We start from the raw sequence: 22,104 nt of genomic DNA on the forward strand, positions 1-22,104 counted from the left end.
TCTTAGTAGAGCAACTTTGATTACGTTAAACGATGCTATCTATGATCAACCACTCCTTCTAGGCTGATTCAATTAATAGCATATCACAGAGTCGTTTCAATAACTCCGTGAGACGATCACCTTCAATAAAATTTCTCCTTGGAGTTCTAGAAAAAAAGGAACAATGAATAATTGTGAAGACAAAAAAAGATGCTTTTTGTTTATTCTAACTTGGCCTAAGTACATATAGGTAAATAGTTTAAGCCATGTATCACAACTCAAAGGCAAAAATGTGTTCAAATCTCAGGCACAGGCAAGTAGGCTAGGCACATAAGTAAGACTAATCTATATATGGCAAGGAATTGTGTCTCTGTGTTCCTACCTGTCAACTCCAAGTCCAAACGTAAAGAACCTGGAAAGACTTTACCATCACAAGAAAAAACAAATTAAAGGGAGATTGAGATTAGAAGTCAAACTAGCTACACATAATAAGTGTATTTTCTGGAGGCAGATACAAATTATCAGGAAAGGCACAATTTACGTTTTCGTTTCAACATGATTTTCCATATTACAGTATAATTGCAGCCACTGCCAAAATCACTCTGCCAACATTATAATACAATAAGTCCCTTCTCTTTCAGATCCGTATGTAATTGGCCTTGCTGGTTTGCTTCTACAGAATTGGATTGTGAAAGAATTCTTTGGTGTTTGGTTTCTTCCTTTCTGATTAAAATTCTACAGGATGCTTTTTACTAACTTGGGACTCCGTAACTGTCTCTTGCCTCTTCCTGAGCACTTCCTTCTTCCACAAACAAACAAACAAAAAACAAACAAAAGCCTACTCTAACTCTAGAAACTAGACCAATACACCATTTTCCAGGGCTCTGCTGCACTAAATGTCTTGCCTCATGTCTTCTTGGAGTAGCTTCCCTGTCCACGCAGCTTCCATTAATTCTCCACATGGCAGACAGAGTATATGAGAAGCCAGGATCTTGGCCTCCCTAAGGGACAAATCGGCAATCTCCATCAATAATGAATTTCACCCACATTTCCCAAGAGGAACAGGGGACAATTAAAAAGGTTATAAGTCCTTGCACTACCAGAACCTAAGGGCACCTGTGAATGAAACTGGCTTAAGCCCAATTAGAGGAATCAGTACATTTGTCTTCTCTTGGAACAACCCTGCTCTTTCGGTTCCCATCAATTCAGTATAAATCTGACTGATCTTATCCAAGAAGTTAATAGAAAATTGCTCACAGTGGGCGACTGCCACCTCAGTTTCCAAGCAGAGACAGATGGAATTTCCCAGATGGTTTGTCACTGCAAAGTGCGATGCTGGATGAGGCTTCACAGAAAGCATGGTGGAGCAGAACACCTTCTTGGCCTTCACCCATGTCATAGCGAGGGATCTAAACTGATTCTGTTATAAACAAACCAGAATTGCCTCAAGGGCTCACCACCTCTTCCTCTTTAACTGCCTCAAAGGGTTGCAAATCTTATACTGAATTTAGTCAAATTTACCAAGAAGCCCTCATGGGCATATCTTTTTATCAGGTAAAAAACTGAAGAAATAGATGCAGTTATTCTGCCCTATGGTATTGTATATTATACGCAAATGAGATTAAGAACAAACATAAATATACAGACAAATAAAACAGGTACAAGATGGCATTAACTGTGGTTACCGTGTTGTTAAGTTGGGCAGAAGTAAGGCCTCAGAAGATACAGGAAAACGGGTATAAAACCTCAGGGAGAAAACAAGAATCTTGAATAAAGAGAGAGGTGCATCATTCACTGATTTTTAGAGAAAAGTTATGGGAAAGGATGAACTGACTCATTCTTTAAAGGTTATTTATTGAGCCCTCGCTATAAAATCAGACATTGTTCCAGGTAAGAAAGGTACAAAGATAGAAGATAAATAAGGAGCACAGAGTCTGCAGGAGGAGGGGTAGACCTGGAGACTTGAAATTACGTGATAAATGCACTCATCCTAGTAAACCCAAAGATCATGGAATACCCACTTGAGGAGTGGATACCTTTTCCAGACTGGAAGGGCCACTTTGGGGTGACCTTGGGCTGAATTGTGCAGTAAGAATTGGAGTTAGTGTGGTAAAGTGGGGCAGGAGCGGGGAGCACAGGGCTCTCTAGGATGATAAAACAGCACGGCCAAATAAACGCACAGAGGCGTAAGAAGAGAGTACATTCGGAGCACTGCGTGGAGTTGAGGTTGACTGAAACCTACACAGAGGGTGGAAAGGGGCTAAGAGCCGAGGAAGTGAGATCATGAAGGTCCTTTCCCCCAAAGTTTGGGTTCTCTTGTGCCCTTTAGGATGATTTTAAACACACGAGTGATTGGTTTTGCTTTTAGGACGCACTGTGATTTGGGTAAAGAAAAAGGAGACAAGAAGGAAGGCAGAAAGTACAGTTGGGAGAATACTGTGATAATAAGGGAGAAACGATGGAGGCTTCACCTAAAGCAGTGGTGGTAGGAACAGAAAGAAGAGAACAGACATGAAGAAAGCACGAGTTATGGCACTTGGTGTCTAGAGCTGAAAAGGAGAGTCTTGGAAGATGTTTGGCTCTGAGTGGAAGACAAAAACAAGGGTATTAGTTACAGGCAATAAAGGAGAGGGTGTGTGCGTGTGTGTGTGTGACTATGTAAATAAAGGGACATTTGAGATATGAGAGAGGGAGGAGCAGAAATGGGGAAAACATGGAATAACTCGTAGAGCGAACTTCCTGCAGAGGCAGGAAAGGCGAGGCGGGGTCTTAGGAGTAAAGTCAAGAAGAACAGAGACAATATATGGTAATAAACTCTCCTTGTGACTGTTTAGTTAGAGGAAGTCAGTGGAAAAGGCTTGTAAAACAGTTGAAATATGCTATTAGAGAAAGGGTAAAAAGCCAAGGTTAGAGATTTTTTAATTTAAATGTCATTTGTAAATTAGTAGCTGAAGCTTTGCAAGTGGCTAAGCTCCCTGAGGCACTGGGAACAGAGGGAGAAGAGAAGAAAGGCCAGAGTGTTTTGGGAAACACTCACAGTTAAATTCAAAAGAGCCAAGACCCAGAGAGACATGAGAAGTAGGAAAGTATGGTAGTCCTGAGCCCAGATTAGAATGAATATTAAAAAGGAGGATATCATTCACAATGTCAGCATCAATGAAAATAAGTATAAGACCCAATAAAAATTCATCCCCAGCAAAATTATAAATTATATCATTGAGATGGTGAAGATGGGAGGATATAGGTGGAGTCAGTCAGATTGCTCATGGTACGGAAATTCAAATAGATCAGATTTTTATTTTAAGGAGCACTTATTGAATATTTCTTATGTGCCAAGGGCAGTGATCCAAAATTGAATAATAAAGATTTTTAAAAATCTATGTCCTCTAGAATCTCAACAATAATTTGGATATTACTTTCCAATTTACTTCATTATATATCTTAAGAATCTCTCTTGGTATGGCTTCCCCAGAAGGTTACCCTGAGACTGATTCAGTGTAAGTAGTTTATTAGGGAGGTGATCTCAGAAAAATTCAATATAGGTGTAGAAAAGGAAGCAGAAAAGAAAAGGAATCCCATAAAGGGTGTGTTATAAAGCTCACTGGAGCTCAATTTCACTGGCAAACTCTAAGACACCATGAGGAACATTTCTCATATCCTAATGGACAGGTGAGGAACCAGGGGTATTTATCCACCAACTTCTGTCCATTATTGGTTAAGGATTACTTCTGGAAACATTAATTCTCCAGTACCTCCAGCTTGCCTGGCTTGTGTAAGTTTGCTCCTGACGCTGGAAAAAAAATTCCTTGAATAGAAAGTCAGAGATGTTTCCACTAAGCAGCCTTTGACAACACAGGTGAATGCTAGAGACATATGAATAGGGACATGTTTGCCCCAGGATGTGTACAATGTGAAGCTTGAAGACTCTGGCAATGAATGAGCTTGGAGACTGGTACTGGAAGAGTTAGAACTAGAAGGGGAGAAATAGGCATCTAATAATTCTAATATTGCCCTATGATGTGAATCAGGAACCTCTAAGTCTTTCCTTAACCACATTTCTATGATGATAACTATCTTAAAAAATTTAAGTTGCAATTTCATGTGTGTATCATTATTAATTTAATGAAATATTGTCTACTGTACTCTGCATGTGCATTTCCTTTTTGTAGAGTTCAACATCACAAATATCCCACGGGAAAATAAAACAAGGCACTATTCTGATTGAATGGCATCTATAAAATGAGATTTCTCTATCAAATTTTGTTTGTTGAATTTAACAGATTGTAATGAGTGTACTATTATGTAGTAAGTAACCTGGGACTTTCTATTTATGTTCTACTTAATTAAGTATGCACGTCGCGTGATTCCAGCAGTTGGATGAATAAGACTAGTTAGCTACTGACAGCTGATATATTCAAAAGAGAGACAGGGAAAATGTCATTAATGCTATAGATACCTAACCTTACAAATAAACAGTGTTGTTTGATCATTATTAAGCATTTACCATGTGCTACCATAACAGAGGTGTAGCATATTATAAAAATCTCTGTCCTCAGGAGAAAATGGGAGAACTTCAAAGGCACAACATGGAAACATAGAAAGGGTAAAACACGTCCAAAACAGATATTAATCACGATTTAAAGTGATTTTTGAAATCCCTTCCTTGTCAATAGTTCTTTGACATTTTCAATGAATAAAATTTGTAAGATTCTCAAAAACATGAAATTTGTGTCACCATGACAGCCCTTAATGTAAGTTATTCCTTGGCATAGAGGGAGGATGTTGGAAATAAAGTCAGGCTCACTCACTGGCTAACAATTCATTCAGGGGTGTAAGACTATGCTGAAAAAACTGAAACTTACAATTACCACTGATCTTTGGATTCTGAGGTGGTTAATTTTGTGTATCAACTTGGAGGGTGTTTTGGATGAGATTAACATTTGAATCAGGAAACTCTGGGTAAAACAGACTGCCCTCCATAATGTGGATGGGTCTCACCCAATCAGTCAAAAGCCTGAATAGGACAAAAAGATTGGCCTCCCCATATAACAAACTTCATTTACACCATCAACTATTCTGGATCTCCAGCCTGCTGCCCTACACTGCAGATTATGACCAGCCAGCTCCATGATCATGCGAGCCAATTTCTTATAATAAATATCTCTATGCCTCATTCTCTCTCTTTCTCCATACACATACACCCATGCACATAAACACACACACACACACACACACACACCCTATTCTGTTTTTCTGAGGAATCCTAATACAGTGTCCTTGGAAAATAGTTAAATTTAGGCATGTAAAATCCCCAAACACCAAAGGTCTATAGCTTTGTTAATTAATTTGGAGTATCTTTTCACTTTTAAATTTGATAGATTTTAATGGACCCATTTTTACAGGTGACTGAACAGTAGCAGTAGTTAATAGTGGTTGGTAACTTGTGTACGCCACCTCATTCAGTCTTCACAAGAACCTGATAAGCTAGGTAGTATTGTTACCCCTGTATTACAGATAAAATTTCTAAGACAGTATTTTGATTGCAACATGGATTCTCAAGTCAAACTGAGTTGATCTCGGGCCAGTCATTCAATTTCCCAAAGTTTCCTCCTCCGTAACAAAGGAGGAAAAAAGGATATTATCTTCTCATAAGCTTATGTAAGAACTAAATGAGATATAAAACTGGTAATGCACTTTAACCCCTAGCTGGCCCTAAGCCATTAAAGCATAAAACAAGATAATGAGGTGTGGGCAAAAGGGTATTTATTTCTATGTTCAGCGCGTTATATGATTCCAAAAGAAAAACTTTCTGTCAAATCAATTTGTGCGGTGTTTCTAAACAGCCTATGTTTCTTGAAATGTGCTATATCCATCCAAACGCCTGGTCTGCAAAGGCTTCCTGCAGAAGGTGGCATATTGCTAATGCATTTCAAGATGAGAACTTGAAAGATATAAAAAGGATTTGACATCTGGCATGGTGACTCAATTAATTACTGTGTTGGATTAATTAGTGTGCTGGATCTCCTGAGACAACACCACGAGTCTGAACGGAGTAACACTACATTGGTTGGTGAATGAGCAATTTAAAAGAGTGTGCTAATTCCAAATTTGATTCCAGGTCAGGTAAGGAAGGGTTAGTAGGCTACATACTTTATGATAAAGAAAGTTTACCTTCATGGTATAAAATATATATTAAAGTACTGCCCAAATTATACAGAGGTAATAAAATTGTGGAAGTCTTTGAAGTAACTCATAACTCCTCAGTCATGAGTGTATAAAAGTTATATAACAAATATTTTGCCCAAAGTAAGAAAGAAAAGTCCCTGCCTCTAAGCATTGCCTATTTCCTCCCAGAGATTTTTATAAATTCAGAATTCCTGTGAAGAAGTCCCTAACAATTTTATCACATGCAAATCGTGTTACTGATGCTACTGAGAAGGAAGGCAGTGTGACCCGGTCTTTAAAAATGCAGAAGCTAGAATCCAAAGGCCTGAGTTTTAATTTTCTTATCCATAAAATACAATTTCAAATAGAACCAAGTTCGCAGGTTGGTTCTGAGGAGTAAAGGAACTAATCCATTTCCAGTTCTCCAGTGTCTAGAAAAGAATGAGTGAGCAAAGCAACTTAGCCAACCGTTCTTCAGTGGTGCCAGCAGTGGCAGCAGTAGTACTAGCTGTATTGAATGACAGAAGATCAAAAGTCAGTTCTGAAAGAGAATGCTATTGCCAAAGAAATATCTTTTTAAAGTATATTTTAGCTAAGCCACTAAGTTTTAAAATAGAGCAAAATGGTGCAGTTTAAGGAAATAACATGAATCAAATATCTAAATCCTAAGACAAAGGAAGAAAACCAGGCTATTAATATTATTTTCTATTAAAAAATGTATTTTCCCATGACTGGTTTTTGATAACCTAAAAAGTATTCATTCACTTCAAATATTATCACAAATACCAAAAACTTCGTATCTATAAATTGAATCCTTCAAAAGATATTAAGTATGACATAAAATAGCTGTAGAGTGGGACACAAAAATATGAAAAAAAAAAAAAAAACACCAAATGATATCATCTGTCTTAAAAAAATAGGAAATTATTTCACTGAAAAATTAAACTTCTACCAATAAGTTTACTTTCCACACATCACAATTTAGTATATGCTAAAATGTATAAAAAGCATCACGCTACATATATAGATGATAATATACAGATTAATCAAAAATTACATTTTCATAGAGATATTAATTTGATTTAATAAAGGGGGAAATCTGCATTTCGTACTTCAACAATAGCTGCCACTTCAGTGGCAGCACACTTTTGAAGACATATCAGAGAAATGACTGAAGGTTGTGTTGGTATCTGATACCCAGTGATAAATAGGATAAATATCTCATTGCCTAAAACATTCTTAAAGCAGTGCTAGAGAACCAGCAGAGACTCCCAGATGAAATGGGCTTTGAACAGCATTTAAAGCATTTAATTAAACCGTGGCTGGTTAGCCAGTCTTCCTCTTGCCTTTGCTTGAGAAATCCGTATGGCTGATACTGGAGAAATCAGTATAGCTAATACTGCCCTATCAAAGGATCAATAGGACCGTCCACTAATACAACTTAACCAACCAAGGCCTGCCACATTTGTGGAATCCCATCTCAGACCCTTTTTGAAGTAGGTGCACGGGACCACCACAAATTAAACTGCCCAGATTAAGTGTTTATCCTGGTCTATCAACCTGTTTGATATCAACGTGAAATCACCTACTTCAGCCCTTTATGGATAAACACGTGGACTCAGGATATAAAAAGCACACTCCAGAATCTCATGTTGTTTGACAGTTTGATGACACAAATGTTTCTTCTCATTCCAATCATTACTTCTCCTTAAATCAGTAAGCTCTGTCTCACCCACGTGGCACCTGAATAAGCAGAGAGCCACATATACCAGTTTCTCTCATGTAATAACTTCAAGAAGAAATTTCTTTCATGTAATAAATGGAAAAAGGAAAGTGACACTGCTGAGTTGAGTGCATTTGTCAAAAACCCTCTGGGAGGTTTTATGTCCGCACAGTGTAGACAGAGTCATTTAGCAGGCATGAAACTCTTCAGACATAAATGACATCTAGAGAGAAGGACTTCTGTTTCATATACATAATTTCTGGATCTCCTAAAGACTATAAAACATTTCTATCCCCAGGTTTTTATCACCTGTATTATCACTTATAATAGGAGAGGTCCTAATACCCTGATCCCTGGAATTTGTAAATGTTACCTTACATGCAAAAAGGAATTAAGAAAGGAGACAGAATTAACGTTGCTAATAAGCTGACCTTAAAATAGGAAGAGCAGCCTAGATCACCCAGGGGGACCCAGTGTAATAACAAGGGTTCCCAAACGTGGAAAAGCGAGACAGAGTCAGAGACAGAATCAAGATGGAAGAGAGCCAAAGGTTGTGAACAGCCTCGAGAAGCCGGAAAAGCCAAAGAAAACGGATTCTCCCCTAGAAGCTCCAGGAAAAAAAAAACTCAGCCCTGCAGACACTTTGATTTCAGCCTAGAGAGATTCATTTTAGGCTGTAAGATGATGAATTTGTGTTGTTTTAAGCCACAAAGTTTGTGGTAATTTGCTACAGCTGCACTAGGAAAGAAACTAACATATTCAGTTTAGAAATAAAGTTTAAATGTAATCAAACATTCCATCGTTCCATTACTTTTCAAAACATCTAATCAATCAGTTGTCCAGACAATCTGACCTAGAGGCAGACTTTATGATCTCAGAATTTTTACAAAAAAGTTAGCAACAAAAATGACAATGCTCATCATTCATTCTCATTCTTCAAGGTACTAATAATGTTACCAAGGAATAACAAGGTTGTTTATTCCTTGTTTGTCATGTAAACCTGTAATGTATGACAATTAATTTACATCATCTTAAAAATAAGAGCACTTGTATATATTATTAAATATGAGCAATATTAGTCTGGCTAAGCAGATAAAGAAACAACCTTATAAATCACCTTACTAAACAACCATTTAGTATGATTAACCTGTTTCCTTCTAAATTCTGTGTATATTACTGTCAGAGACAAACCACTTGGAAAATATCCTGATTTTGTGGTCCATGAAAAAGAAAAAAACAAACTTATTTTTAGTGATTTCTCTGGGAAGCAAGCAGAGATAATTTCTGAGCTGTGACAAAGTATTAAGAGTCAACCATCTCAGAACGTTCACATACCAAGGAATTATTATTCAGGTCCATCTTCCCCGCAAACGGCCCCCAGGTGGTTCCCACTGGAAGTTGCTGCCGACTCTGAATTTTCCGTTCCCCGTCTTTCTGAAACACCTCCAGCTCTCCTGCAGACAATGAACACAAGCGATGTTTAGAGTACATTCACTTGCACATTACCAACAGCTGCCTCTTCTCGTGTGTCTGCTTACACGCACAACATTCTCAGGATTCATATAAAGAGAATTAGTTATGTTCGTCTGAAAAATAACCGATCTTGTTATCCTGAGATGATAAAACTTGTCCTTATATTTGTATTCGTATTTAGTCCAACTTCTTTCTTGCACCTTTTCATACATGACGTCTACTGAAGTCAGTTCTATTTAGTAGGTCCTTAAGAACCAGAAACGATAACACATCCTCAAAAAATATTGATCCAATGCCAAAACAAATAGGCAAGAAACATTAGGACAATGACTTAGAGTTAAAATTCTTACATTTGATCACCAATGTAACTAAAAAATTACAATTAAAGATAGATACCTTATTAGTCAAACATCTATTATGATGTCAAAAAGGAACTATTTACAAAATAGGTAAACAACAAGGAATTACTATATAGCACAGGGCACTATATTCAATTTCTTATAATAACATATAATGGAAAAGAATCTGAAAAGAAAAAATATATATGCGTGTATGAATCACTTTGCTGTACACCTGAAACTAACACTGTAAATCAACTACATTTTTGAATAAATTTTTTATTAAAAGTGTCCCTTAACATATACATACATTTTCATATGTTATAATACAGTTATTTAAATCTTTGGGATAATTTCTATTTGAAAAAATAAACTGTTTAATTTCTACCTGATAGTTCTTAGTGTTTTTCAAACATACTTACATTTTAAACAACTTCTTTACAATTTATCATTTAAAGATAAAATACATTTCAATCCCTCAGCTAAACACTAGTTAAGAATATTCTTTTCTACATAAAAAATGATGCCCAAATAATTTGCTTGTTTTTACACACTAAAAAAAAGTCATGTTACATTTCAAGTGATACTTGAGGAATCATGAGAATCTTTGAAAACCCCTTAAAAAAAAAGTAATTCATCCTCTCTTTTCTGCCACTGACATTTTTCATTTGAAAAGAGTTCAGACTCAGTCAAACAGTGACTTCTTATCTATACCTGTGGATTTACAAGCAGGTCTGACTTTTAATGGATTAAGAACTACAAACTTAGGGCAGATCATAAAGTGATACCCAAGTATCTCCAAAGTTTTGAGGTGTCTTTGACTATGCATTAAAATTTTAAGAAGGCCAAAAATAGTTTTATGAGCTTTTACAGACAGCCATAACAGAAAGTCCAGTAACTGCTCAAGCTCTCAAGTTAATCTTTTCAACTTTATTAGACAAACAGGCAAATCTGTCTTCTTTCTTGCTTATCAAGATGTTAGATATAATTTTGAGGTTTGGGGAAACCCTTTCTGTTGCTAAAACAGTTAAATAAAAATATTCATTCATTCACAACAGTGTTATAGAAAACTGCTAGCACATTGCAAATTATTAGCGTTTATATAGTACAAGGCTACAAAATTTAATGATAGCAAGAAAAATAAGATATTGTGTGAGCAGGTAAGTGGAAATTATATATTTCATGTAACATGTATGTTGCTGAAAAGCATAATATTTAAAAAATTTTTTAAGATTAATGTCATGTAATAGAGGAAATATTATTGCACTAAAATTAAGATTAACTTTTAGCCCTTTTATTGAATGAATGGCCAGGAATAAGTTGTATCTTTTCTGAGTCTTTAGTTTGTCCTTGTTAAAGGGGAGTCTGTGCTAATTTGCTAGTTGGTAAGATGTCCCTGATACCATGATTTTCTTTCCCCAGACATGACACATTATGAGAGGTAGAAAGAACACTGAGAGGTGGGATTGAAAGACCCAGGTCCTAGAACCAGCTTATCATAAAAGAAATGTTTGACTTGAAAAGATCAGAGATTTCAAAATCAAAAATCAAAGCTCCATTCTCATTTGATTTGTTTGCTCATTCTTTTCTGCATCCATTCATTAGTTTATTCACTCATTTATTCTACTAATATTTATTGGGTAACTACTAAATACCAGACAGTGGGTTACCCCCAGGTATAATGTAACAACCAAAACAAGCCTAGACCATGGATAAATTTTAGGAAAGGTGATGCATAAGGCTTAAGAAGTGGAAGCCATAGAACTTAGTGATTATTTAGATTTTAGGAGTTAGGGAAGGGAAAATCCAACAAAATGGGCCAGTGGTCATGTACCTATTGAGACAGGGGATACACACAAAAAAGAAGATTTAAGGATAAGATGAGGAGTTCTCGCCTGGAAGTACTGAGGTCAAAGTGGCTTTGCAAGGAAGGCAAGAGGTGATCTGAAGTGAGCCTGGGGGCTTAGGAGCAAGGTCTTGACTAGAGTGATAGATTTTGGCATTTAATAACTGATTAAAACCAGTTTGCCTATGGTAATAAAAGCCATAAATTGTTGATCTAGGAGACAGTGTAAATCATGATAAAATAAGAACTAGAGTAGAGTTCTAAGGACCTTCAAAAGGCATAGCAATGGAAGAGCAGGCACAGAATATCCAAGAGAAGTGCAAGAAAATAGAATTAAAAAAAAAAAAAAAGCTGGATTTGGTACCACAGCATCCAATAGATTGATTGGGAATTTAAAGGAGGAGGGATCAATCAAGTAACCTGGAAATTTATGAAAGTGAGAAAAGGACTGGAAAAATTCCTTTTGACGAGATGGAGACCATGGGCTTCTGGAGTAAAAAGGAGTGTTTAGAATGGGCAGCCAGAAAACAGATGGAAATGAGTTCAAAATCGAACTGGAGAAGAGTAAATGGAACAAGTCATGTGGTCCTGAAAAAGCCCCTTAACCCTGTGAACTTCAGTTTCTTCAAACTAAATAGGAATTGCAATATCTTCTTCACATGGTTGCTGTGAGGGTTAACTCAGGTAATAAATGCCAAGTACCTAATAAACATTTGCTACTTCACCAAAAATAAGCAATCCAAGAACATGTCCACCTACTTCCATCATTGCATCTAACCATTCGGTGTCTGTGGTCACATTCCTTCTTTAATACCTCTATTCAAAATACTCTCTATACCTTGACTTTTCCTTTAAATATCTCCTGGATCTGTCTTTCTTATCAACATTTCTCAGTTTTTTAAATCAACTCAGATGTAGAAGACCAGCCAACCTCACTAAACTCTACAGCTCAAATTTGGGCTCTAAATCCCTGCCAGGATAAACTCATTAAAACTCCACTTTCAATATGTCCTTCATTTGTGCAAGTCCCTCCACTAGCTTCCTTTAGGCCATCCCAACTTGAACATCGATGCTCGAATCCTGATACCACCAAAGCCTTGCTCCACAGTGTCTGCCTGACTTTGTGTTCTGCTCTTCAGAATATATTCTTCTTCCCTCCAGTCAGGAAACTCTTCCTCACTACATCTTCCTCCTCATTTCCAGTTTAACTCCCACACCTTCCTGAGACTTGTTCCTGCTACCTGGCAGACACACCATCCTCCTGGCTGCCTTGATAAACCCTATTAATGTTGCGAGATCAAACTCAAAGCTATTTTCTTTCATCATACACCTCTGGACTCCAGAACAAACTGAGTTCCCTAATTCTCTCATAAAATTTACAGTGCACACAGTTTTGCACTGAATTATTCCCTAGTGGTTTCCCCTTGATAACTCTTCATCTCAACAGAAGTGTTTTCATCTTGAACTACAGGTATATTTTTATTTCTATTTATCCTATGGTAATTAATATAGTTTGTGACATACGGTAATTGTGAGATACAAAGTGAACATTGTTGACTGGATAAGGATTTTCGTCAAAGTTCACAGACTTCACTGTAGTACAAAATTGATTTTGAGAGACAAAGAAAGATTGTCTTAATGTGTGTCTTCTCTTTGTATTTCAACAATCATATGTTTCATTTGTTCAACATTTTACTATATCCACATACATTACCTCATCTGTGAAATATGGAGCAGGATGAAAAATAAAGATTTTTCTTCTCTGCCCAGTTCATATTTTTGTAGCTATTCTTCAAAAAGAAGCCTTATTTTTAACATGCTGGGTAAGTTCACACAAAATATTTGAGACACATAGGATGGACTAATCAATTTTGGTAAAAGATAATATTGTTAGTGCTGAGGGCTGTTCCTGTTATCTTCTTGATAATGCATACTTTTAAAAGTCTGTGATTACTCAAAGACTTATGATAGCTTCACTTAAAAAAAAAAAAAGCCCTAAGTCAGAAATTCCTACCAAACACACTGCAGCTTTTAAGATACCAACCCACTTTTTTCCCCCAAATAAAAGAAACTTACTGGTGGAAAGAAATACTTAAAATCAAGAGAGATACCCTCAAATCTTTTTTATTGAAGATGCCATCAAGCCATTGTTTTGCTTCTTTTTAATAGAGCCCTTTGGATGCCTCTTTAGAGAGCAAAGTACATGAAAATCATAACATACCAAAGGGGAACAGAGGAGACGTGGGCTTTTTAGCATAATTACCAGCAAACATGCTTCAACTGAAATTCACTATTAAGTTGATGGCATAAATGTATATGGTATTTACAGAACATCCCTTAACTCCAGGCTCCAATTTCATAGGAGGACATGGTTGCAAGTAAATGAGATGACAGAAGATCACATTTCATTTTGCTGAAAATAAACTTTGGATTGGTTTGAACTTGGTTTTAAATATATAACCAAATTTTAAAGCAGACCACATGAATTAGCTCAAAATGTTTATCAGGCCTTACTACAGCAGAAGGCTACAGCGTCAGAACACATATTTATATTTTCTTCATGGTTGGAAAACATTATACATCATGGTATCAAACATGGACAGCCCCGAAGTCATGCTGAGTTCAAAAAGCGCTCAAAGATTCTAAAAATCTCAAAACATTTTCAAAGTCAGCCAAGGTGGCTGAAGTATGGCAGAGCTCTTGCTGTTTTATGGTTTAACCATTTGACAGCTGCCTGCCAGATGCATAAGAGGGTTAGATGATCATTTTACTGCTGATTATCTTCACGGCCAAACTGCAGTCTTGCCACTCTGTGTGTTTCCTCCAGCATTAATAACAGCATGTTTCATCTGCATTTTAAGACAAATAGTGCCATTTATATTATGTGATGTTGATCCATCTCAAAGCACGGTTTGGCCCAGGAAATGACAGTTCTTGGTTAGTAGCTACAAATCGCCATATAGGGATACCTTTTCTAATTTCCCTTCTCAATTTTTGAGTCATACAGTCATAACACACACTAAACTACAGTTTAGAACATAAACTTGAAATACGACATTCCCTATTCAAGCACTCCAGTCAAACCCTGATAAATCAGGCCGGCCATGCAGTGATCTTATCCCTTCTGACTCTTTAATAAATCGAACCTTGTAAGTTCTTACTGTTGGAAGTTGTCACTAAATGAAATTGTGACCTTATCCGACGCATGAACTTATCCTGCTGACAACTACATTTATTGCGTGGATAAGAAAGGAAAAAAAGAAAGAAAGAATAAAGAAAAAAATGAGATATTTGATAATTCTGATCTTAGCCATATGTAACTCTAACAGATGGGATCTTTTTGATGTTCCATTAATGATTTGCCGAAGATGAGTCTCTACTTAGAGAAAAAGGCTCGCCCGAGGTAACGGCTGGGGGCACTGCAGATGGTATTAAAAGTGCGTGAAGAGGTACTGGGTGACAGCAGCGAATCAGAAGCTATTAGTCTAACACAAAGAGCCCTGAATTAGCTTGTAATTGCACTGGAAAAGATAACATAATGGTGGTGGCAAAATAGAAACATTCCCTTTTCATGTGATGCATTCAGTACCTAAAAACTCTAAAACAAGACACTGGAATTGTCTAAAACCTAGAGCACGTTAATTCACTGCATTTCTCAAGAATACAAAATAGACCGGCTATAGTTTCTAAAAAGTCACTGAAATCAACATGTACAGCATTAAGAAGCAAATTTACATGCATATGCTACCAAATACTGGCAAGTATTACAAACTCAGGAAACTTTTATTTATTAAACTGGCTGGCCTCAAGGATTAATTCTGAGGCTATTACATGTCTGATTATTTCTCCTATCCTAAGACCCACTGAAACCTACAACTTACCATCTTTAAAGACAGAGAAAAAAAGAGGTAAAATATGGTTCTGGGCAGTATTCTAGTTGGTAATAAAGTAAAAATTTCAAGATGTTTTAAAAAACAAAACCATGATTTGAAATAACTAAAAAACCTCCACCTGCATATTCACACACAAAATTAGTTTTATATACAGAGACCATGTTCAAGATTGGGAGGGTGAAATTGCCATATTTTGCCCTTTGTTCTACAGTCTATTTATATGAACAAAACCCCAGCTCATTCCAGGTGTCTGAAAATATTCACGTGGAGTGTGACTGGCTCTTGCAAATGTTTGGAAAAGTCATTGGAAGGAGGAGCTGCAGTTTCTGGACGCTATTCAGCTGCTGGAAGGAGGAGGGGGCAGTGGACAGTCTTTTGCTAAAGAAACCTGGCACAGTGTGCTTCTCTGCTGCCAGAAACCCTCCCTGACCTTCCAGACACCACTTCTTGTCACAGGCTGACCAATACCACTTCCTGATTTAAATCTGGAGGCATGGAGGGAGGGAGAGCTTGGGGAGGTTCAGTTGGGGAGGACTAGCCATGGATGTGAGAGGTCTGGGCTAGCAGACACGGGAAACAGCACGGGAGGAGCAACAGCCAAAAGTCTCCGTCAGCAGGAGGTCCACAGAAGGGTCAGGGCCTGCAGATCACCGGTCAGAGAAGGTGTGTGTTCTCCAGGAGGAAAGACTCTCAAGGAAAAACTGTGGGTAAAAATCAACCCTAAGATCCTGTTCGATGGAAAAAAAAAAAGCAAGGAATAGCTTTTAAAGAACACTTAACATTTTACATCCATGGGCTCTCACATTCTAAATTTTAGGCAGCATTTACTTTGTCTGTTAAAATTGCATGCTTTCTCCGAATTACGTTTATTAATTTAGAAGAAGATACTTGGCACACAATGGAACTTCTCACAAGCCACTGCTGATTTTTAAAGACCACCAGCTTACAAGGTATTTCTTTAGTTTGACACCTATTAACCCAGATATAGGCATGCTTTCAACATTGTGAGATGGTACAGTTGGAGATGAAAGAAAACCTACAGACAAGATTTAACAGGTCGACATTCTTAAGCGCCTATTGTGATTAGGATGAGTTTTGCCTGGAAGGAAAGATCTCCACGAAACTCCATTTGGGAGTGGAGAAGTCACTTTTTCGGTCACAGTATAAGAGAAACAAAGGATGGCAGAATGATTTGACTGATGAACAAATAACCCGGGGAGAACTACAGCATTAGTTCGAAACCTTTTAATCTAATCCAGGGAAGGAACAGAGCACTGTAAAGTGCTCTCAGCCAACAACAGAAGAAGACTGCAGAAGACTGGTCTAAAAGTGACATTTCATTACAGATTTTGTAATTTTTATCCGGCAAACAAATGCCATTTTTTAAAAGAGTTTTTCAAAGTAAGTGGAAAACAGAACCATAAAGAGACTAAAAATTTAATGATACCAATGAACATAGATCCTAGGATATTTAGTTCATGCCCTCATACTACTACCAGTACATCACATATAGGATTGAGGTATTTTATGAAACCCTAATGTGGGTCCCCAAATTGGGGAGAATAAGTCTTGTGCAGCACTAAATATTAAAGATTAACTATATCAGCCACTTAATTATCGTACTGTATGGCTTCTTCAATAAATATCATGCATGGATATATTTATTTAATTCAAAAATTCCTTTAGTCTACAGAAAGGTTTAATATGTAGGCTATAATATTTTATTTCTAAAATATTTCTAAAGTTTGAACTCATTGTTGAAAGTATTATTAGTTTCAGAAAAAACTTCCAAAAATGAAACTCCTAAAGGTCAAGCAAGCTGCAGTCATTTTCTGGTAGTTCTGGCATCTTTTGTTAACGCCTGTAAATGTTTACAGTTGTCCATACTCCTAAGTTACACATAATTGACAGGAGTAATTTTGCCAAAAGCAGCCTCCTTGACACTGTTTTTTTGGGGGGCAGCAGATAGTCAATCTTTCTCCGTTTTGAAGGCCTTAGCTCTGCGGTATGTTATTCGAAATACCCATAATTAGTATAAGTTTAAACCCTACCATCTTTTGAAGTCTATCTGTCTTCTCTTAATGAACATTTCTCTGATTCATATGCCTCTCCTTGCCAGCAACTCAGAGGTGATCTCTCCCTTTGAACTCCCACAGTATCTGATTTTAGCACTAATATTTTTCATCATTTTCTTCCTTATAATAGTGATTTGTATATATTTATCATCTCTGTACATGGAACTTTCTAGATACTCCACAATGTTTTTATCCAGTAGGGTTGCAAAAAATATAAACGTGTGTGTGTGTATTTGTGTGTGTTCACTATTCTGGGCTAAATGATTGTTTCCTTTTTTGTGCATTCATTAACACTTTTTCACTTTATAACTCACACTTTAATAAGAAGCTAGTAGACAAAGTAGGCATTATTATTTCTTATTTATTTATTTTTACTATTTTACCATCATATTCATTGGGCTGGAACTCAAAGCTAAAGTAACTTATTTACTAGGACTCCAACTCTAGTTGTCTGACCCTCTCATGTTCATTTCACTTTATCAGACTGCCTCTTTCAAAAAATTTTAACAACTTAACTAGGTGGAAGGACTGACCTCAAGCCCCAGTATCATATCAGCAGCCATTAGAGTGGATTCATTTATAAGATTAGGTGCCAGTCAATTCGGAAAGCAGAATGTGAGTGCCTGGAGGACCAGGCCACAGCGCGAGTTCTGACGGAGGCAAGGCGGTGGAAAAGATTAAACAAACAAAACACTGGGAAAGCATTACAGGGGGAAAGAGTGGCAAAATTACTGTTTGATTATCAGAGTTCACAATAAACTTCTACATTTCTGTCCCAAAAATTTCAGAGAGAAGAAATCAAAGATACACGGTTTTACAGAAACAGACTCACAGACATAGTAAACAATCTTTATGGTTATTGGGGGGAAAGGAGGTGGGAAGGGGTAAATTGGGAGTTCGAGATTTGCAAATATATATATACATATAATATACATATAAAGAGATAAAAAATAAATTTCTTCTGTATATCACAGGGAACTATATTCAGTATCTGGTAGTAACCTTTAATGAAAAAGAATATGAAAAAGAATATATGTATGTGTATGTATGATTGGGACATTGTGCTGTACACCAGAAATTGACACACTATAACTGACTATACTTTAATAATTTAAAAAAATAATGGAAAAGATACATGGTTTTAAAACAGTGATGTGCCCCCCATCCCCTCACAATCACCCTTGATGATCATTCTTCAGAGCAGATATTTAGTTATTAAATAAACTAAAATTAAAAATTGAAAGCCTGATGAAATATATCATGTCATTAGCAGTGTAAGAAGTAACATAAGCTTTTCTTCCTAAGAATATAAAGTGTAAAAGGCATTTCAAACTTTCCAGAAGAACTTCCTATCTTTTCATCTGGTTGATAGCATTTTCTCTGAAGAAAACTTTCTGATGTGAAATTGTACGTAGTGACTGCAAACTAGAAAATCTGGCGCCTTCGCAGTCTCCAACTTGTAAAATATTTCTGTATCACACATTTAACAAACTCAGTGGGTTAAGTAGGTCTATGTTATATATATAATATGTATACTCTTTCTAGATGTTATTCTTCTCTTCAATCCCTCTCTCCTTTTCCCTTGGACTTTTTCCCTTTCCAAAATGAATATGGGATACAGAAATGCCAGCTCTTAAAGAAGGAAAAAGGAAAGGAAGGGAGGGAAGGAGGAAAGAAGGCAGGCAGGCAGGCTGGCTGATATGATGATTTACGAGTGTAGTTTCCATAAACTCAGGGATTCCATAAAGTCAGAACTAAGGTTTGATCCTTTCCTGCACATAGAAGCAACTGCCTCTGAAAACACCATTTCTGTGGCATGACCTCTAATAGGAAGTTTTACGTATGCACCTTTGGAGCATGGCCCAACAGACCTATGACAGCTCACCAGGTATTAAACTTCTACAGGCAGAATTATCCCCAGGACTATTTTCAGTCATAAAACCACACTTAGCTGAACTTTATTTAAAGAAGTATCGACCTATTCAAAATTATTTGTTGAACACATTTCAGGCATGATGCTGGATCTTGGAGACATAAACATGAATCTTTCATGGATCTTTTCCTTACGTGACTTATTCTGAGGGTAGTGAGGTAATTATCACCCAGCGTACGAAGTTTTGGGTAAAGGAAGGATATAAAATTTAACCAGAAGGAAGAAAAGTCTCCTAGGACAACTGAGAGATCAGGGATGGCATATCAGAGGAGAGAAAGCTGTCAAAGGACAGTATAAGCGATCTTTTTCCTTCTTGAATAGATCAGAAGTGAATACAATATAACAACAACATGAGCATTGAAACACACTCATTATGTTACAAATAAAACTCTTAGCAAGGCAGAGGCTCAGTGAACTAGGGAACATTGCCTTGAGTTAAAATTCCTGCCAAACTGGAAGAAATAAATGACTGGAACTTGTTGTGAAGAATAGTTTTCAGACTATAGACATCATAACTGAAGGTAAATTTTTTCTGTTGCTCAATATTGCAAATATGTTCATTTTAGACAAAATGTTATTTCTAAAAATTGTTGGAAAAGATCTTGTGAAGTGACTTCATCCTAAATAGTGCTAGCTTTTTCCTATAAAATCTTTTCAATTCTAGAAAATTTTACTGAACTCATTTTTAATAATTTCACGTAAACTCCTGAAAAGGAAATAACAATACCAGAAGCTATCTCCTCAAGCACTAAAACTCAGAGAGGTGAGCTCATCTCTAAGGGTGTCTCCTCCATAAATGTACGTATCTATCTCAGTTTACCGCATCTACAAAGAGAAGGGACCCTTTTCATCACTTGCTCCTGTGACAGACTAGGTGAAGTAATTTACAGATGGTAACCAACTTACAATGGATCGATTTATGATTTTTCACTTTAAGATGATGCAAAAGCAAAACACATTCAGTAGAAATCACACTTTAAATTTTGAATTTCGAACTTTTCCCAGGCTAGTGGTGTATGGTGCGACACTCTGTGGTGCTGGGCAGGAGCAGGGAGCCTCAGTTCCCAGTCAGCAAGGAAATCACAAAGGTGAACAACCAATACACTGACAACCATTCTGTACTCATACAACCGGTTTACTTTCAGGATCATATTCAATAAAGTTCATGAGACATTCAACACTTCTTTATACAGTAGTTTTGGAGTTAGATGATTTCGTCCAACTGTGGGCTAATGTAAGTGTTCTGAGCATGCTTAAGGTAGGAGTGGCTAAGCTGTAACATTGGGTTTTAAGTGCACTTTTACGTTGACTTACTGTATTTTCAACTTTCGATGGGTTTATAGGGATGTAACCCCATCATAAGTCAAGGAAGATCTGTATTCTCTAACAGATGAGCACATTCAGAGCTAACAGTGTGATTCCTGATACGAGAATCAGGCACCCAGAAGTGACCACAATTATCTAAACTACACATTTGATGCAAGAAGTCAACTGCTCTTCTTTTTATTTAAAAAATTTTAGATTTTTAATATCAATATTATTATTTGATGACTATATATATCAGAATACTCACATAGTCAAAAAGGTATTAAATTTAAAGGATATTTGTAAAACTCTACCACATAAATGAATAGATGTTGCCTACAAATACTAAGAGCTCTTGTAAATAAATATTAGATACTAGAAAGTATGTTTGGAATAATGTATATCTCTCAAATGTGTATAAACATGTCCATATAAACATCTTCAAAAAGGCTTTCTTTAAAACATAGATATAAATGTAAATGTAACTCACACTAAGCTATCAAATGCGTAAGTTATGTCTGATTTTCTCTCTAACTTCACTAACTTAATTAAAACCATAAATAACAAATGGTATTCTGTAGATCCATTCTGGTTTCTTTATATTGTTCATCTTAAATATTAGTTATCTGGAATAGAGTTAAAATATGATACTGAACTACAGAAATAATTATGCACAAGTGTTAACCTGAGTTAAAATAATGATTTTCCATTGCTAAGCATATAGGCTTAAGCACTTGACTTTCAATCTGTAATAATAATCTATAATATTTTCTCCCCCACCAAATGCATGAGTGTTCCACAATTCTGAATTTTCTAATATGATGAATCTGACTAAAAAAAAAAGAAACCAAGATAACTTTTATAATTTTTACAAGAATATTGGGAAATAGCTGCATATATAGACAATAAGGAGATGACCAATGGGACATTACTAAATTAGATTTGACGGTCTCTTACAACAATTTCATAAATCGTTAAGAATGGGGATTATATACACTCTTGGGATTCAATAATTCAGATCATATGAGAAACAAGTTTACTGACTACCTTGAGCATCAGCTTGTATTCTTGGTGTACCCACTGACTTGCTGCTACTTCCCATGGGCACCAATTTAATTTCCTAATTGTTCCTCCTAACTTTGTTGTGAACAAGAGAATAAAAAGTTGGAAGGACTTAACACAATGTCTGGCTCACAGTGTTCAATAAATGTTATAAATTTTATCTTAGTATTTTATAGTTGACAAGGAAAATGGGTCATAGACTTGCTTGATAATCATAATTACTTAAACTAGCTTCCACCCAGAACCATTTTCATTCCAGATGAAGAAAAATGGGAAGCATGAAAGACCGTCCTGAATCCAAAAGGTGACAGA

At 36.5% G+C, this 22,104-nt stretch overlaps 1 protein-coding gene across 2 annotated transcripts in view; it reads right to left on the bottom strand.

The window, feature by feature from the left end:
- ZFPM2 (zinc finger protein, FOG family member 2) overlaps positions 1 to 22,104 on the bottom strand; it is a 427,337-nt gene that overhangs the window by 205,111 nt on the left and 200,122 nt on the right. For both annotated transcript variants that reach the window (XM_032468099.1, XM_032468100.1), the window contains one exon: positions 9,203 to 9,321. In XM_032468099.1, coding sequence (XP_032323990.1) covers positions 9,203 to 9,321 — 119 coding nt within the window. The remainder of the gene's footprint in view (positions 1 to 9,202; positions 9,322 to 22,104) is intronic.

The sequence above is a fragment of the Camelus ferus genome, chromosome 25 (genome assembly GCF_009834535.1).
Source record: "Camelus ferus isolate YT-003-E chromosome 25, BCGSAC_Cfer_1.0, whole genome shotgun sequence".
In the NCBI taxonomy this organism is placed as follows: Eukaryota; Metazoa; Chordata; class Mammalia; order Artiodactyla; family Camelidae; genus Camelus; species Camelus ferus.